The sequence below is a fragment of the Sander lucioperca genome, chromosome 13 (assembly GCF_008315115.2).
Source record: "Sander lucioperca isolate FBNREF2018 chromosome 13, SLUC_FBN_1.2, whole genome shotgun sequence".
NCBI lineage: Eukaryota > Metazoa > Chordata > Actinopteri > Perciformes > Percidae > Sander > Sander lucioperca.
In genome coordinates this window covers 3,501,230-3,518,055 of record NC_050185.1, presented here as the reverse complement: position 1 = coordinate 3,518,055, position 16,826 = coordinate 3,501,230, and the positions used below count along the sequence as shown (strand labels likewise).

The 16,826-nt window shown below is 42.6% G+C and overlaps 1 protein-coding gene across 4 annotated transcripts in view; it reads right to left on the bottom strand.

Moving 5' to 3' along the window:
- Nucleotides 1-300: 300 nt before the first annotated feature.
- slc8a2a (solute carrier family 8 member 2a) overlaps nucleotides 301-16,826 on the bottom strand; it is a 36,233-nt gene continuing 19,707 nt past the window's right edge. The window contains exons 2-13 of one of the 4 annotated variants that reach the window (XM_031310967.2): nucleotides 13,771-14,176; nucleotides 13,285-13,422; nucleotides 12,225-12,452; nucleotides 11,859-12,137; nucleotides 10,596-11,030; nucleotides 9,610-9,971; nucleotides 8,535-8,638; nucleotides 7,650-7,667; nucleotides 5,522-5,634; nucleotides 3,368-3,467; nucleotides 1,352-1,624; nucleotides 301-1,144 (exon numbers count right to left, since the gene is read on the bottom strand). In XM_031310967.2, coding sequence (XP_031166827.1) covers nucleotides 768-1,144; nucleotides 1,352-1,624; nucleotides 3,368-3,467; nucleotides 5,522-5,634; nucleotides 7,650-7,667; nucleotides 8,535-8,638; nucleotides 9,610-9,971; nucleotides 10,596-11,030; nucleotides 11,859-12,137; nucleotides 12,225-12,452; nucleotides 13,285-13,422; nucleotides 13,771-14,112 — 2,769 coding nt within the window. In that variant the 5' untranslated portion in view covers nucleotides 14,113-14,176 and the 3' untranslated portion in view covers nucleotides 301-767. The remainder of the gene's footprint in view (nucleotides 1,145-1,351; nucleotides 1,625-3,367; nucleotides 3,468-5,521; nucleotides 5,635-7,649; nucleotides 7,668-8,534; nucleotides 8,639-9,609; nucleotides 9,972-10,595; nucleotides 11,031-11,858; nucleotides 12,138-12,224; nucleotides 12,453-13,284; nucleotides 13,423-13,770; nucleotides 14,177-16,826) is intronic. The other 3 variants (XM_031310969.2, XM_036009017.1, XM_031310968.2) reach the window with 3 other exon arrangements.

Sequence of the window (16,826 nt, the reverse complement as noted above, 5' to 3'; positions counted from 1 at the left end):
TACGCGACGTGAACATCATCGAAAAGCTGCAAACCCCGCGATGAAGCCATGATGAAACCGCAGTTTTTGCAAGTTTCCGCAATTTCATTGCATAAATATCCCGCATATTACATTTTTTAAGAAAACGTGCCACATAATCAAGGATTTTTGCCCACAACAATCACAAAAAAACTCTGCATTTTTCTGGAAGGACTGTAATTATGGGGTAATGCTTACTAACAACAAACTTGGATGAAAGTTTCAACACAGCTTCTGTTTTTGCCTGGGACAAGCGGCCATGGTATAAGTGTGATGAAATATTCATTTAATTACAAGCTGAGGCAATCTAATCTGACCCAGCCTCTATCAGCTTGAGGAGAAATAAGACCAAACTTGAAATCCAGTTTATGAGCCATCAGGCATTAATCCAGTATCAATCAAAATCCAGTGACTTCACAGTGTACATGCTTTCCTGCTTTGCTCTCCTTTAACAAAAAACAGTCACTGCATGTTATTTAGTCCACTTAAGTGAAAAATATAATAATCAGTGCTGTCACAATAAATTGGGCTGACTGGAACTGTCCTGCAGTGGATGTAACGTACAGGTTTGCATGTGCGACGTCTGTAGTGTGTATACATTTTTTTTTTTATGAACCATGGCAGCAGTTGTGAAGTGATGATATGTCTTCCCAGTGGTAGTTACTGGAGCAGAACTGTACAGGTGAATGGTCCCAGGTTATGTGTGTTTGTTTGTTAGTGCAGTCGTTACTCTCCCCAGCTGTGCTCCCTCAGAAGCCCTGTATATGGCAATAGGCCTCCAAGCTGGAGAAGAGGATGTAGAGGAACCAGAGTCCACAGAGAAACAGTGAAGTGAGGACTCTGGGGATCCGCGGGCCACCCAGTTCGCCGCCTATGGACGGCCTCCGGCGTACCATCAGCACTCCCATGGCGATGAAGGCAAAAATGGTGAAGAGTGTGACGGAGAAGGCCAGCGAGCCGGGGTCAACACGGAACACCTTACCTTTGACTTGCCAATATACGGCAGCCACGGACCAGGCCACCCCAATGCCCAAAAACACATTAACTGCGTTGCTTCCTGTCACATTTCCCACACATGCATCCGCATACTGGTCCTGAGTGGCAGCCACTTTACTGGCAAAGGTATCTGTAAAAAAGTAAAAAAAGAAAAACAATAGTCAGTAGTTCAATAGTTCAATAGTTTAATCCAACACAAAATCCTTTCAGTACTTATAACCCTAAGACTACTGGATTACATGCACTGACTTAAACACTGACATTACTCTGTGCACCTCACAGTTAGAGATTCACTGCATATTGCAAAAACTTGAGACTCACTAGTAGGATCACTTACCAGGTAGTGAAGTCCCCAGTGCTACAAAGACCACCGCAGTGACAGTGTCTCTCAGGCCGACGGTGCAGCCAAAATGGGAAGCTAGGTCTCCAACAATGGCTGTTAAGAAACCAATGACAGAGATTGACACCATGAAGCACGCCCAGCCATTCCAGTACTCTGTGGGTGGGACGCAAGCAAACAGAATCTTCCAGAAAATGCACGTTATGTGCATAAAGTAGTCGAAGCAGTTCGGCATTCGCTGCTCCTGTCCCTCCTCCTCATCTCCATTACCTGTTTAAAGGAGACACAGTGAAGATAAATCAAAGCACACCCTCCTAGTCTCGCATTGCCAGCTCTATCTCCACAGCGCTGTGGAGTAAGGTCTGGCTACACCACACATACATTCTGGGATAGGAGATAAGAACACTCTGGGTTGTTTGCATTTCTTTAAACCAATCACAATCGTCTTGGGCGGCGCTAAGCTCTGGACGCAGTGACGGTGGCTCTGCTAAACAGTCTCAGGAAGGAACTTCTTTTGGTGGAACACTTGCACCCCGCAAAAGAAAATGCCACATACAATATTACATGAAGTTAACTGTTGACACAATACAGTAACGTGAGATATTTAAAGTGCTCATATTATGCTCATTTTCAGGTTCATAATTGTATTTAGAGGTTGGACCAGAATAGGTTTATGTGGTTTAATTTTCAGAAAACACCATATATTTGTTGTACTGCACATTGCTGCAGCTCCTCTTTTCACCCTGTGTGTTGAGCTCTCTGTTTTAGCTACAGAGTGAGACCTCTCACTTCTGTTCCATCTTTGTTGGGAGTCACACATGTGCAGTAAGTACTGCTAGCCAGTCAGAAGCAGAGTATGAGGGCGTGCCATGCTAGTAGCTAGGCGAGCATTGTAACATGTGTTCCAAAGTGACCACGTTTGTCTCTGAAGTAAAGGCTGGACTACAATAGAGCTGTTTGGAGCAGTTTGTGAACAGTGTTTTCTGTTGGAGATGGTAAGTCCCTTTGGGGTGGACTTTGGGCTTTTCCACTTTGTAAACCTATAACGTGCACAAAAAGATACAAAACACATTAAAGGAAAGGGGAAAGGCCAAAAAGCATAATATGAGCACTTTAAATTAGCTGATACATGGTTAAACCTCACTGGCTCTTACCAGTGTATCTCCGTGTGTACGTCCACAGCAATCCCACCAATCAGTCCCAAAATATCCCAGTTAGAGAGGAAATGCCTCAAACATATTCTTTGTAAATCTTTACAATCATTCACAGAAAGAACCAAGCAGGCCTGCCTTGTTGCACCATCCAAATGTTCTTCAAAACTTGACATTTTCAGCGTGTAGCTTGCTAGCTGGAAGTTTGTTGTTGTTTCCCGAAGCGAACGGAGTTTGAGAACGGCAACATACAGAGAGAGGAAGGTGAGGGACATCCAGCACGATGTCAGGCAATTATCCTGGAAATGTACTTCCGTTGATCTAGATCTAAACAACCTCCTAACACCTTCCTTTAAAGGAATAGTTCAACATTTTGGACGCAGCCAAGACTTAGTCCGGCACATAACCGAACATGAAAAAGAATGAGGGTATTTCCCAAAATGTTGAACTATTCTTTAAAATTGGCAAAGCAAATGCTTCTTGTGAATGTCAAGCTAACGTAGCTAGCTGAAATGTGGGAGAAATACGTAAGGTCATATTCCTTCTCTGCTCATTGTTAGTAACATCAGCCATAGTGTGAAAATGAGTTCTGTTCATGTCCGGTCTGACAGCTCACTTCAACATTTACAGACTGATGTGAAAGAACCACATGTCATCCCTGGCCAGCTAACTAAACAGAGGAAGCAAACCTATTCAATTATAAACATTTATTCAAACGTGAAACCCTTTAACTTAACATCTGAAATTGAGTAAATGTAAAACATAATCCACATGAATAAAAAATATAAGTACACAAAAAACAAACTATATATATATATATATATATATATATATATATAAAATGTAATATATAGCCACTGACCTGCACTGACTGTGACTGCTTCAATGAACTGCTCTCTCCACGAGTGAGTGCCGAGCACTACAGCCAGATTTGTGTGCTTCAGGAGTTTGTCCACTGTGTTCTGATACAACACATGAAATAAGTCAGTACTGAGGCAGAGGTAGTATACACTGAACAGATGGGTTTACATGTCTGTCCCTTCATACTTTCTGGATTGTTTTTCTAAACATCTCAAAAGGTTTAAACCTATCTTTACATTAGAAGAGATTTTTTTTGCGGGACTAACAGCATGTTGAAATAAAAAAGTTGGTTATGGTAAGCTTGTTTTTTTAATAGGCTGGTTGATGCAGACTGGGTCCAAAGCAAATGTGGCAAATATACGAACATGGCACATATTAATAGTATAATCCGCTGGCTTCACTGTTTGAATTTAATGTAGAATGAACTGAGCCAAAATGTCACACACAGCACACACAAATGAACACACATCTCAAATCAGAATGCATGCAATGCATGAGACAAGTTGAGAATGGAGAAAGGGTAGATATGAATATATAATGTTTTTGTAATGAGTAGAGTATAATGAGATTTTCATGAGGAAATGAGATGAGAAAAATCTAATCAGTACCATCACACACAGAATGCTGGCAGAAAGTGTACCTGGTCTAGTACTCCATTGGGAGTCTGATGAGTAAGAGGGTGTGAGGTGGTTAATGAACTAAAACACAATTACTTAAATAACACGTTTATGTCTGCAACAACCCCAACCCCTGAGGTGCTTATATTTGTTAAAGCTTTAAATTAAGAACGGATTGTTACTAAACTCATGTGTCACCCTGATGTCAATTTATGCCAGGAACACCGTGAAGAGTAGATTCGTGCCTGATCGCGCGCCTGACTGTTCATATCAGTTCTCCTCTCCACTCTACAAAACGGCTCTCTCTCTCCCAGTGTGTGTGTGTGTGTGTGTGATGTGTCACTCTGTCTGTCCGTCCATCGGTCTCTCTCCGTGTGCCTAATCGCATGTCTTGCTGTAGACACAGCTGAGAAGTCAATACATTGAATTTGAAATTTGTTTTATTTTTGTAACGTATCCGGCTTCACTGTGGCCTTCCTGTATGTGATTACCTGCCTGGCTTGATACATTCGGTTGCGGCTCGCGGACGAAATAGAGACGCCGAAACGAGCGCTGCAGCGCGCAGCCCCTCCGCGCCTGATCGCACAGACGGACAGATTGAATAACATGGGTGCCGAAATGAAAATAGCTCCGCTTCACCGTGCTACGTGGCTATTTGTGGCGCTTCACGGAGCTTCATGGTGTTTCTGGCGTTAGACAAACTGTAACTTCTGCCTGAAGCACATAGTAGCTTATTCCACAAAGATTTAGTCATGAAACACGCAGACGTAATTATACGTTAAAACTTGCCTTTAAAGCAACACTAAAGCACTTTTCCCGCTGCGGTCCCCCTACAGGTTGGAAGCGGAATTGCAGCCCTCCGGCGGTCCGCAGCCCTCCGGCGGTCCGCAGCCCTCCGGAGCTGATACGCAGAGCTTCTATTTTTGCAGGACGCCGGAGAGCTCCGCAGCAATTCAGCACACGGCAGATAGTGCGGGACAGGAAGTCGAGCACAGAAACAAAATAAAAATCCAGCATCCGCAGCGGGTCATATTTCCCTGCACTACACCTTGAAAACACAGCACAGAGTTGTTTCCCCTCTACTCCTCTGGATGGAAACAAACTGTTGTTGGTTTTGTGGTTCTATTCTACGTGAATTCGCGACATATTGACGTACAGCGTGACTACAGCTGTCAGTCATGGCCGCGGCCGTACCGCAACAAATCCGGACCTGGTGGGTATTGACGGACGGCGAAGCACGCAGCCGTTCCGCAGCGGAGCCGGTCCGCAGACGTTCCGCATCCAGTGGAAATCCGGAGTAATGAGACATTACAACAGCGGTAATGGACAATTCCACTTCCAATCTGTAGGGGGACCAAAGCGGAAAAAGTGCTTTGCGTATATTCACTCAAATTTTCCAAAACAAAAACAAACCAATGAGCTCTGGTTCATATTTTCTAATGGACTTAACCTAAAACATACTTGTGTGTCCATTGTATTAAGTGATCTATTTGCACAAAGACAGTAGGTGTAATGCCTTCTATCAGCCACTCACACACCTTAAACTCAGAGGACTCCTCTATGATGACTTCTAGCCTGCTGTGCTCTCCTAGAATGGGTTTGCCCATCTCAGCGATCCTCCTGGCCTCTTCCTCCTCAGGGGTGGGGTGGCCTGTTAGGGAGCATTTCATTATCATGTCTATGCATTTATATCTATTGTGTCATTCACAAAACACACAGAACTAAACATCGGCAAGCAAGGGTACAGGCCCAAACCTGATGCATAAAGATGAAAAAAACCACTCTACACTGTCAAACATTTTTAAAGGTGCTGTGAGCACATTGAGAGAGAATCTTGCCTACATGAGTTCATGTATTTCCTGTTGAGACAGGATGTGGGGTGGCCCTTTTTTTCACACCTCAAACCCCAATCTTCACCCTGATCATACCCATCTATAACTCAGAGCATATGAATGACACAGCTAGCACTGCCTGTGAGTTTCTGTTCGAGAAAAATAGACCCAGGCATAAGAGGAGGGATCATTCAAAGGTGTACACCAGTAGGACAGCAGTTAAAGAGAGGAGCATCAAGTCCCCGCCCCCAGTGCTGACAGTCGGCTCTGACCATAGAAACTGGGCCCTGTCCCACCAGTGCAAGCAGCTGGCTGCACGGTGACAGGCACAAGTACAGGAGCACGTTCAATCTCAAAACGGTGTGCAACGTTTTGCTACGGTTTCCGCGTTGAACAACATGTTTCCTCGGAACGGTGTGAAACGGTGACGTGTCTGTAAACTCGTGGTAATAAAAAGGCAGAGCGCCCAGCACACAACAGGGTGTTCAACACACCCCCGTTCCAGTTTTAAAAAATGCATTGCTACGTTTTGTCGGGGCTGAACGTGGCCCTGATTTGCTGTCTTCCAGGAAGTAGAAGTAATAATATACTGTTGTGTATCACAAAACAAAAGAAGAAGTTGCATAAATGGAGCTACAGATTTCAGAGTTTCTGACAATGAAAAGTAGTGGACTGATGGAAGACTGAAACCACGTTTATGCTCCTCTTTTAAACATAATGCACTAGGCCAGGGAGTGTAAAAGGAAAGCAAAGGCCAGGAGATCCACTAATCTCAAGGAAAAGGTTTTTACCTAATTCATTTAGATATTTGGCTGAAGCCGATAACCAAAGGTGTTTTTTTCCATTTATTTTGCCATTTTTTTCATCACTGCATAAGTTAAATAGTCAAAATGTGATTTTTTTCTTGCTTTCCACTGAAAAAATCAATTACAAAACTACAATTTAAAAATATGTATTTAACACTGAACATTTTTTAACATTGCAGCAGACATTGTACCGACAAAGCACAATATAACTTACAATAAATAAATTAGTAAAATAAAAATGTTTGGCCATCTTTGAGTCCCTCTTCTTGAATATACTATATTAGGCCTATAACTATGTGCTGAAACTGAAACTGAATGCTACTCTGTACGCCTACAACAAAAAGTGAATTGAAAAGAGTGCCAAAAAGTGGATGGACCCACAACAAATGAATAATCGTACTTGACATAAGCCTACTTCTTCAGGAAAAGTGGCAGGTTCTTCTTTATGAAAAGTAGCTTCTCTGCTTTCTCACATGAAAGTCGGTTCCTCATTACGAGAGTAGCGTAAGTTGGAGCTAGAATGGTGTGCGTTGCCTGGGTGATGTCAGTGAGTGTGTGGACATGGTGTGTGGAGCGAGGATTGAGAGTAGAGTAGGCTTCTCAAGGCACGGGGGCTTCATCTGTTCTTAATACTGCCGCATCCCGACCCCAGTCTGGGCCATGACATGAGATGCAGCATCTCTCGCTGCCGCTGCTTGTGCATGGAGCAGACGAGTACCTACGATCGGAATCGTTAAATATTGCCTTTTTTTGGACAGTTTTACAGTGCTTCCACACTGCCAACATGCTGCATTTATAAAGCGTGCGCGCCTCTCACTCTACGCTGGTTGCTATTTGATCGCGTCATCAAAAACGTAATTGTTTGGTAAAATGTATTCAGCCTTTATCACTTATTCGGCCAAAAAACGAAAGTACTTTATTTGCTATTTTCGGCCGAATAATTTCAGTTGCTGAACATTCCGTGCATCCCTAGAGGTGGTATATAAATCTGCTGCACATTGCACCTTTAAAAATCCACACACTCTTACCCTGGTTTAGCAGCAGTGCTGTGAAGAAAGACAGAAAATTATTCAAAACAATATACCAACACTATTGTCAGGGCTTAATACATTAGAGTGGCTTGAGAGAATCTAAAAAATGCAACAGAACAAAAAACTGTGTATACTTTGTTGATGATATAAATGACTGTGCATTACAAACTGCTTCTTTTGACCTCCACTAACAAACATATCCAGTTCCTGCACCGTTCTGCTGACACATTGACAGGGAACAGGCAACTAAAGGATACTGCATTTTACAGTTGGCTGTGGCGCCTGTTCCACAGTGAAACAGAGACAGCAGTGAATGGCAGTGTGTAATCTTCAGTTACTGGCTCTGACGCAGGTGCCCAGCATGTTGCTGCTGCTGTTGTTATGAAACTAGATCTTACTGCTATATTGCTGCCATCCACTGAGTGTACTATTTTATGCTAGTGTAAACGGACAATCCTTCTTTATCTATCACCTCATACAGCCTTACTTCTAGGGCTGCTTGATTATGGAAAAAATCCTGATCACGATTATTTTGGTCAATATTGAAATCATGATTATTTAACACGATTGCTCATCGACTTTTGGGAAAATGTTGCATTTATTCAACTTAAAATGAAAGTGAAACAGTTAAACAAATCAACAGTGAAAACATCTTGAACTGTGAAATTTCCCTTCATACTTTTCCTGTTGAACTTTTTTTTTCATTCCGAACACGAGACAAAATAAGTACCTGCATAACGTAACATGCATTTTTTTTTTGTTTTTCTCGATGACAATGAGCGATTACAATTTCACAGCCCTAACTACCTCATTACCATAACCATTAAAAGCCACATGTCACTTAGACATTAATGGTGACATTTCAAATGCTTACACACTTACCCGAGATTCCTCTCTTCAGCCATTTGGGGTCCTTTAGCACAATGAAGAAGTTTTCCTGCTTCTCGTACTCCTCCACATTTATAATGCGCACCTGTAAGGTCTGACTGGAGATGGAGACACACACACACACACACACACACACACACACACACACACACACACACACACACACACACACACAGTTTTATATCTACAACAAAGAATTACTGAATACACAATACCTCCACATCTTAAACATTTGTTCCATCTAAATCACATCGCAAATTGAAGTGACCTAAATAATTAATCGCAATGGACCTTTAAATAATTCATGCTTAAACAGTGTGCTTTTGCTCCTCAGTAGGACAAAGAAATAGCGCTACACTAAATGACTTGAAGCATAACAACAACACCCTGGTTAATCAATATCGGTGTGGTTAATTTGTGGAATATTTCGATTAATTCTTGACAACTTGGAAGAAGAGTATACATGTAAAAATGGCATAATGGTTGCAGCATGTCACAGCAGAGTCCTTCACTAAGTGTACAATTAGTCCATGTGCAAACACAGTTTATATAATCTGAAAAGTTAATGGGAAAAGGATCTGTCAGTTTAAATGGGGTGACTGGAGGTTCCCACACCTGATCGGGTTCGGGATAATCTTCAGGTGTCAAGTCGCCTCGTCATTCTGTCTAATTGGACTTTCTCCACCTGCTTATCTTTCAGTGAGGGTCAGACGCCTGTTTCCTAAACACTAATGGGCCAAAGTAGCATAAATAGTGTGAATACAGAGAAGGGAAGCCTTGAGTAGAAGTTTTGAGAGACTGACTAATATTGTTGGTTTTGGCCTTCATGGACTTATATAGAATATCGCCAGCCTTATCTTTAAAAAACGATTTGTTTGAGGGTTCTAGGTAAAAGTGCCATGTTTTAATGTATAGTATGTTGAAGAGTAGGAAGATGCGACCTCGTTAGTCGCAATGTCTGGCGCTGCCTCCTTCCCGGAAAAGAATAGATTGATGTTCAAATGGAAATACACCCATTAGACTCTGTGGCTCTCGCAGTCATTGCCTCTGGTTGCTGACTGGGCCTCACCTAGTCTTTTCATTGGTGAATTCCAGCTCCCCTCTGGCCTCCTCGTAGTCCACACCAGCCTTTGCACTTCCATCCTCAGTATGGTAGGGCACGGCGACGGTGCCCCTGGAGCCCGAGTTCCTCACCACTGTCACCGTCAGCGTGCCTGTGCTCTCACTCACCCGCAGCACACGCTGGCCAAAAGTGAAGATGCCAGCATGGTCATCGTCCAAGATAGTGATGGTGGCTACCAGTGGCTCCACTAGCCGACCCTTTGGGGGAGTTCCTGCCCCTTCATTTCCACCTTCTTCTAACCTCAGGTTCTGAAGACGCACAAAGAAGTGCTCGTCCTCCTCAAAGACGTCATCATCCAAGATGCCCACCTGGAGAGCACAGAGTATTGTAAGGTCACTCTCCTCATGCAAGCATAAAGCCATAACAGTGTGGATGCAGACACACGCTATTGACCTTTTTCACAGCAGACATTTTGACTTGTCATAGTAGGAAAAGCACAGCTGAAATTGATAACCTTAACGATGGCTCAATTCCATCTAGTGTCCCAGTAAGATATTTCAGTGAGTCAGCATGCACAATACCAGGACCTCTCCTAAGTGGAATGCAGCCATCAGTAATGGTTTTGAATACACCTGTGCTTTTCCTACTATGACATGTCAACATATATGCCGTGAAAAAGGTCTATAGAGACAGAGTGCCCTGCGTCACACTCTCAAAGCCACGGCCACCAGAGGGGCAACAACTCTCTGCTCTCCATTGACTTGTATTGTGTGAAGGTTTGCTCCTCGTCTATTCCGTCTGATAGCAAACAACAGAAAAATGCCTAAAAGCTGCTGTGTGGTGACTTAAATGCACTCTATCTCTGTACCACAACCATTGATATAAAACCCTGAAACATTAGTTGGAACATAACTTGAAACTACTATTTTAGAGTTTGTATTATATATATATATATATATATATGTATACAGTCCTCTTTTCCCCTTGCTCACCTTGATCTCTTTGTGGCTCTCCCCTGGCTTAAACACCAGGGTCCCCTTACTGAATTCATAGTCTGCCCCAGCATTGGCAGAGCCATTTTCTGTACAGTAGTCCACATAGAAAGTGTTCTGGCCTGTGCCCCCCTCGAGGATCACCCCGAGGCTCAGAGAGCCGCAGTTCTCTGTGCACTGGTACTGGGCACTTTCAAAACAAATGTGCGAGCATGTGGCCTTGTCAGTGTCCTGGCCTGCTGTGCGACGTGAGTGATCAGCAGCATGTTTCTTCAATATGTTGCCGGCACCGATCAGCATGCGTGTCGCCTGGACACGGTAGAAGGCACGGCTCTTCTTTTGGTGGACCAGGGAAGAGTAGTTGGCCATCTCAATCAGCTGGTCCAGGTCTTTATCTGGGTGTTTCTCCTTCAGGTCTTTCAGGATGCGGACCACCTATCCAAGAGAGGAAACCGGTTGTAAAATAACACACCATATTCATAAATATGTATAACAAAATGTTCCGTAAAAAATGCTCTTGAAAACACAAACTGCTCCAGTGCCAAGACGTTTTAAGTTGTGACTACACAGGCTGGGTGCGCAGTGTGGTCCTGCAGAGGGTTTGGTGGGATTCGGCGGCAGAATGAGAAGACATGGCTTAGTTTATAATGGCAAAAGTATTGGTCTTTCTTGGGATAAAACTTTTCTGAAGTGCGACTTGCAGACTAATGCAGGGATCTTTATAAAGAAAAACTTTGGATAGTCCTAATGCTCAGCCTCCTACCGATCAACTTCCTGCTGTTAAAGACTCCTGCTGTCTGCACTCCTGCCACTCAGACTCCTGCTGGGATTGAATCCTAATAGCTCCAGGAAACCTAATATTGCCCTTAAATTTCCATTAAGTAGCTTAAAAGTTAGTAAAACATCATCCACCAGTGGGCATGTTCCCCTGCTAGTAGCTTTCTTGCGTTCCTTCTGCCTTTGTTATTTTTTTAAATGCATTTTTATTGGATGGTGCAGATAGACAGGAAAGTGGGGACAGAGAGAGGATGACACACAGGGATGCACGCTCTACTGGGTGAGAATTTCCTCTTTCATGTTTGAGAAAATACACACGCAAATTTGAGTTGAACAACAACAATGATATAATTTAAAAGCTCTAAATACAAAATAGACGCCAAACCTGACATTAAAGGAAAAATAAGCTATGATTTCACACCATTTAATCTTCAGTCTTGCAATGTGTGCCTACAGCAGCATCTCTCCCTGAGCCACTTGTCTTACCTCGTCGTTGTTCTGGTCTAGTTCATTGCCTGTCTGCACGGAGACTGTCACACTGGAGGAGTTTCCAGGGCATGAGCTGGCGTCTGACAACTTTCCATCCATGATCACGTCAATGCCTTTGGCCTCGAGGTCACCTTCCATTTCGACCACGATGCCGTGCCTCTTGTCAGCACGGTAACGCTTGTGCATGTATTTGTAGAAGAGTAGGCGACGGTCAGCGATCCAAGCCAAGATCACACACACCGGGAAATAAAGCAGTGTCACTATGGCCTCCCACACCTGGCGATACAGGCAATATGAGCATTACATCATTTATTCACTTGATTTGTTAGAAACACATTTATATGCAGTCAGTGGGAAACACACCTCTACAATCCCAGGTGAGATGACAGCCAGTATGAGGTAGAGCCAAATGTAGGCAAAAATACTCCAGAAAGCCGTTATAAAAAACACTCTCAGGTGTTTGATGTGGCGAGACTCATCGTTTGGGATCACCCACACACACAGACCAATTATCACAAACATATTGTAGGCTGCGCTGCCCACTATGGTGCTGGGGCCCAGCTCCCCTGCATCAAAGTTGTGCCCACACACCTGTCGACATTTAAGGGACAAAAAAAAGACAAATGTTACACACAAAAATCAAAGACCTTTCATATTGCTAACTGGAACTGAATTTAAGACCCGTGGTAATAACCAAAATAACACAAATCTATTAGAATACGTTTGTACTTTTGAGTGGGGGATACTCAAATATGAAATATAAATGAATATATAACTAACTGAAATAAATCTATGTATAAATATGAAGTAAGTTTTGTTCACATTGGTGGTTGCCATGCCTTACAATTAACATCAAGTGGTGCCCAGAGTGTACCCTAATCTTTATTAAGTTACGGTGTTAATTCATTTATGTAAAAGTCCATTTATTCATGTAACATAAACAACTGCAAGTCATACTTTTTTGTGTCATTCTAAGCACTAGTGCAGTGCCCGTTTGGAGCACGTGCCTGTTCGGAACGGGCCGATTGCTTGGTTCCCAGTATTTTTTTGCATGTAAATTCTCATAAAAAACGTGTGACACAAAATGCAGTTATTAAACGCTTGGTTGCCAGTATTACTTGTTACACCTTTCCTGTTTCAGGCTCAGGGGAGACGCTCCCTCCAGGGCCAATACTCTTTCGGGGGTAACACCCTTAACTTTACTTTATAGTATCGTGCTTCCCAACCACGGTCTGGGAGCCTGAAACAGGAAAGGTGTACCAAGCAATACTGGGAACCAAGCGTTTTATAACTGCATTTTGTGTCACATGTTTGTGAGAATTTATACAATAAAGTTGTGGGAAAAAAAAGAATCAGCCCGTTCCAAACAGGCCAAACGGGCACTACACCAGTATGTTAGAAGGATGTGAAATGCCTTGTGTACCTCAATAACAGAGAGCAGGATCTCAGGCGCCGAGGAGCCCAGGGCCATGAGCGTGAGGTTGGACACAGTCTCATTCCAGACTCTTACTGTCGTTACTGTTGTTTCCCCGTTGGGTTTAGTGATGGTCACCTCTTTCTCCTGCAAGGACACAAGTTTGTGAAAATGTCAAAGATGCTGTTCCTTCTGAACCCATGCACACAAGTTCCAGTTATTGCAATCAATTTCAAATTTTACTTAGAGCATTTGATATCGACAACCTATTGGCTGCATTTAAGAGAGCATGCAACATGTGGAGAATTAGGAATATGTGGGGTATATGATATTTCTGAAAGGACACAGAGGATAAGCGATTCATTCTGTTTCATCAGTGTCTAATTTTTTCCCAGTCTTGAACAGAGAGAAACAAAACTGATTAAGAACTTAGACCAAAACTGTACTTAATCCTGGCTGCATTTGATTTCTTACAAATGTGAAGTTCAACAATACCTGAGAGGTGATGACTTCTATGGATGCCATGAAGCGATCTGCGATGATGGATATGCCCATGAAGATGTACATGAGACAGATGAAGTAGACAAGAGCCCTCCCTGTCTGCTCCCCCAGTGGAGGGTTGAGTGGCAACCAGACCGGCAGCAGGATACCGGGTCTACACACCACGACGCCCGGGCATGTCCGCTTGCCAGACCCTGTAGAGTTAGCGAGGGACTGAGGCTGCTCGGAGGCAGACGCTCGCTCCACAACCTGGGGCGTGATGGAGGTGCAGGGCTGGGCCAGGAGGAGGAAGGAGAGGAGGAGGAGTGGGGAAAGGTGAACTGGGGGGGCTCCCATGATATTCCTGAGTGAGATGGGGGCCTGGGGGTCACTGGGGGATGCGCTGGGTCAGAGGATGCTCCTGAGGGAACAGAGGAAGGCACATGGTTCTAAGAAAGAGATACAATGGGGTGTAACAGACTTACAGTACATGTTTGTTTACCTTGCTTTTGTCTAAAGAAAGAATAATTTAATTTTATACAGGGGTAAGGTTTCTAAAAGAAAACAAAAGCCAAAAGAAATCACCAAAATCTTTACAGTACAATTAGCTGTTTGATCAGTTGAGATACTGGTTGCAAACTGTCTGTCTGCCTGTCTGCCTGTCTGTCTGTGTGTCTGTCTATAGTCTGTCTGTCTGTCGGTCTGTCTGTCTGTCTGTAGTTTGTCTGTCTGTCTGTTGGTCTGTCTGTCGTTTGTCTGTCTGTCTGTCTGTACTTTGTCTGTCTGTCTGTCTGTAGTCTGTCTGTCTGTCTATGTGTCTGTCTGTCTGTCTGTAGTTTGTCTGTCTGTCTGTGTGTCTGTCTGTAGTCTGTCTGTCTGTAGTTTGTCTGTCTGTCTGTCTGTCGGTCTGTCTGTCTGTAGTTTGTCTGTCTGTCTGTAGTTTGTCTGTCTGTCTGTCTGTAGTTTGTCTGTCTGTCTATCTGTCTGTCTGTCTGTCTGCCAGCTGGACGGTCCACCACTTTGACCCAGACTGAAGAGAAAAAGTCCAATACCTAACTAACCTATTAATAGTTAGAAACATTTTTGAAAAAGATATAGTTCTATCGTTCTAGTAACTGTTCTCGGTGTGGACGGCCCTTTAGTCTTGCTAAATTCCACTTTGTTGTTGAATGTTATATGTAAAAATAGTTTCATGTGATAAAAAACACCTGTATGATTACATAAAACAACATTTACATGCATTACATACATAAAGACATTACATAACCTCACATGTAAGGGTTGCTTGTTTCTCATTTCTAATGAGAGCTACTGTAGAAGTGCCATTTACTTATAAGACCCATTTAAGTGAAGCTTTTTCAAGAACCAATGTGAGATCTAACCCTAACCCTAAAATGGGCCTATTTTTAAATTTGCGACACCTCAGCATTTCCTAATCAAAGCACCATCTCTTCAACCTGTAAAAGTGAAACCTGACCCTACTGCATAGTATCAGTTTTGTGAGTAATTTGAGTACAAATTGTGCATTACTAACACTTGCCAAAACATTCTTTTCCTTCCTGTATGATAATCCCATGTAATACCCAGCAGGTGATGATTAGCCACAAACTAATGCACACACCCATGCATATTGTTTCAGGGATGTCTGTTGGGGACTGTGTTTGCCAGGAAGCAGTTTTTTTTTACCATAGCCACCAACACAAAGGCATCTTAATAGCAATTAAAAGTAAACTGAGCCGACGTAATGGAGAAGAGTAAACAGTATATCAAAATGACCTCTGAGAAACTGAAGCCAGGTTAAGGCTCCTGTGGTTATCATTCTCTAGCACTAATAACTGAACCCTTATGGTGAGAATGTCAACATCTCTGTGTGAATCCTACTTGAAAGCAAATTTTAGGCAAACTTCTGAAAAGTCTCTTGAAAACCAGCTGAGCCAGATGGTCAGCTAATATCACAACATATGATAATAAATGGCATCTGGAGATGAAAAAGAGAAATGCATTCGATAAATATTCTAATGCAACAACTAATGCCCCTTTAAAGAATAAATTTCAATCATTCATTATTGATATAATACTATAAGTTATTATAATGGTCATAAATCGTTACTAGAGTAGCCTACTTCCTTGTTTATTGCTGCAATTAATAAAATGCAGAGGAGGAGAAAACAGCATCTGTCTTCACAAAAATTATCTGTTGTGTTTGATGGTAATTTATTTGTGCTTTAGAACGTAATCAATGTGAAACAATAGTAAAATAAGCTTTATTTATCTCTGTCTACTGTACAATGACAAATTCATTTGGTCTCAACTGCTGCCAGAAAACGCTTGGTTATGTTGTAACCTTGGTTCTCTGAGTGAAGAGACTCTCTCCCCACCGTACATATGGAATAAGTTATGTTGTAACCTTGGTTCTCTGAGTGAAGAGACTCTCTCCCCACCGTACATATGAAATAAGTTACGTTGTAACCTTGGTTCTCTGAGTGAAGAGACTCTCTCCCCACCGTACATATGGAATAAGTTATGTTGTAACCTTGGTTCTCTGAGTGAAGAGACTCTCTCCCCACCATACATATGGAATAAGTTACGTTGTAACCTTGGTTCATTGAGTGCTTTCAGTGCTTGTTTTTCATTTTGTGACTTTCGATTGAATAAACTATTTTCTACTATTTTCCCAGTCTTATTTCTTCATTGAAGTTTTCTGTAAAATAGTGTTAATATCTCGTCTCGTCTCGATCTCGTGAACACAATTTTGTGTCTCGTCTCGTGAGCTGGGTGTCTCGTCCCACTCCTAAACATGTTTTAGTAGAAACACAAAATCCAAGTATGGACTATATAAAAGGTCCCCTTTAATCTGCCACTGTCCTCATTGACACCCATCACTGGTCAGTTGCATGAGTAATCTTTGTGTGTGCTATTTATTTATTGGCCATTACAGGTCATCACTAATCCCTGAGTTGTGATGTACTAATGTCTTAATGACATTGTTCCCTGTTTTTTTTTTTTACATCATTTCATACTGTGATACAGAAAAAAATTGTAATCACTAACCACAGTCAAGAACAGTGTAA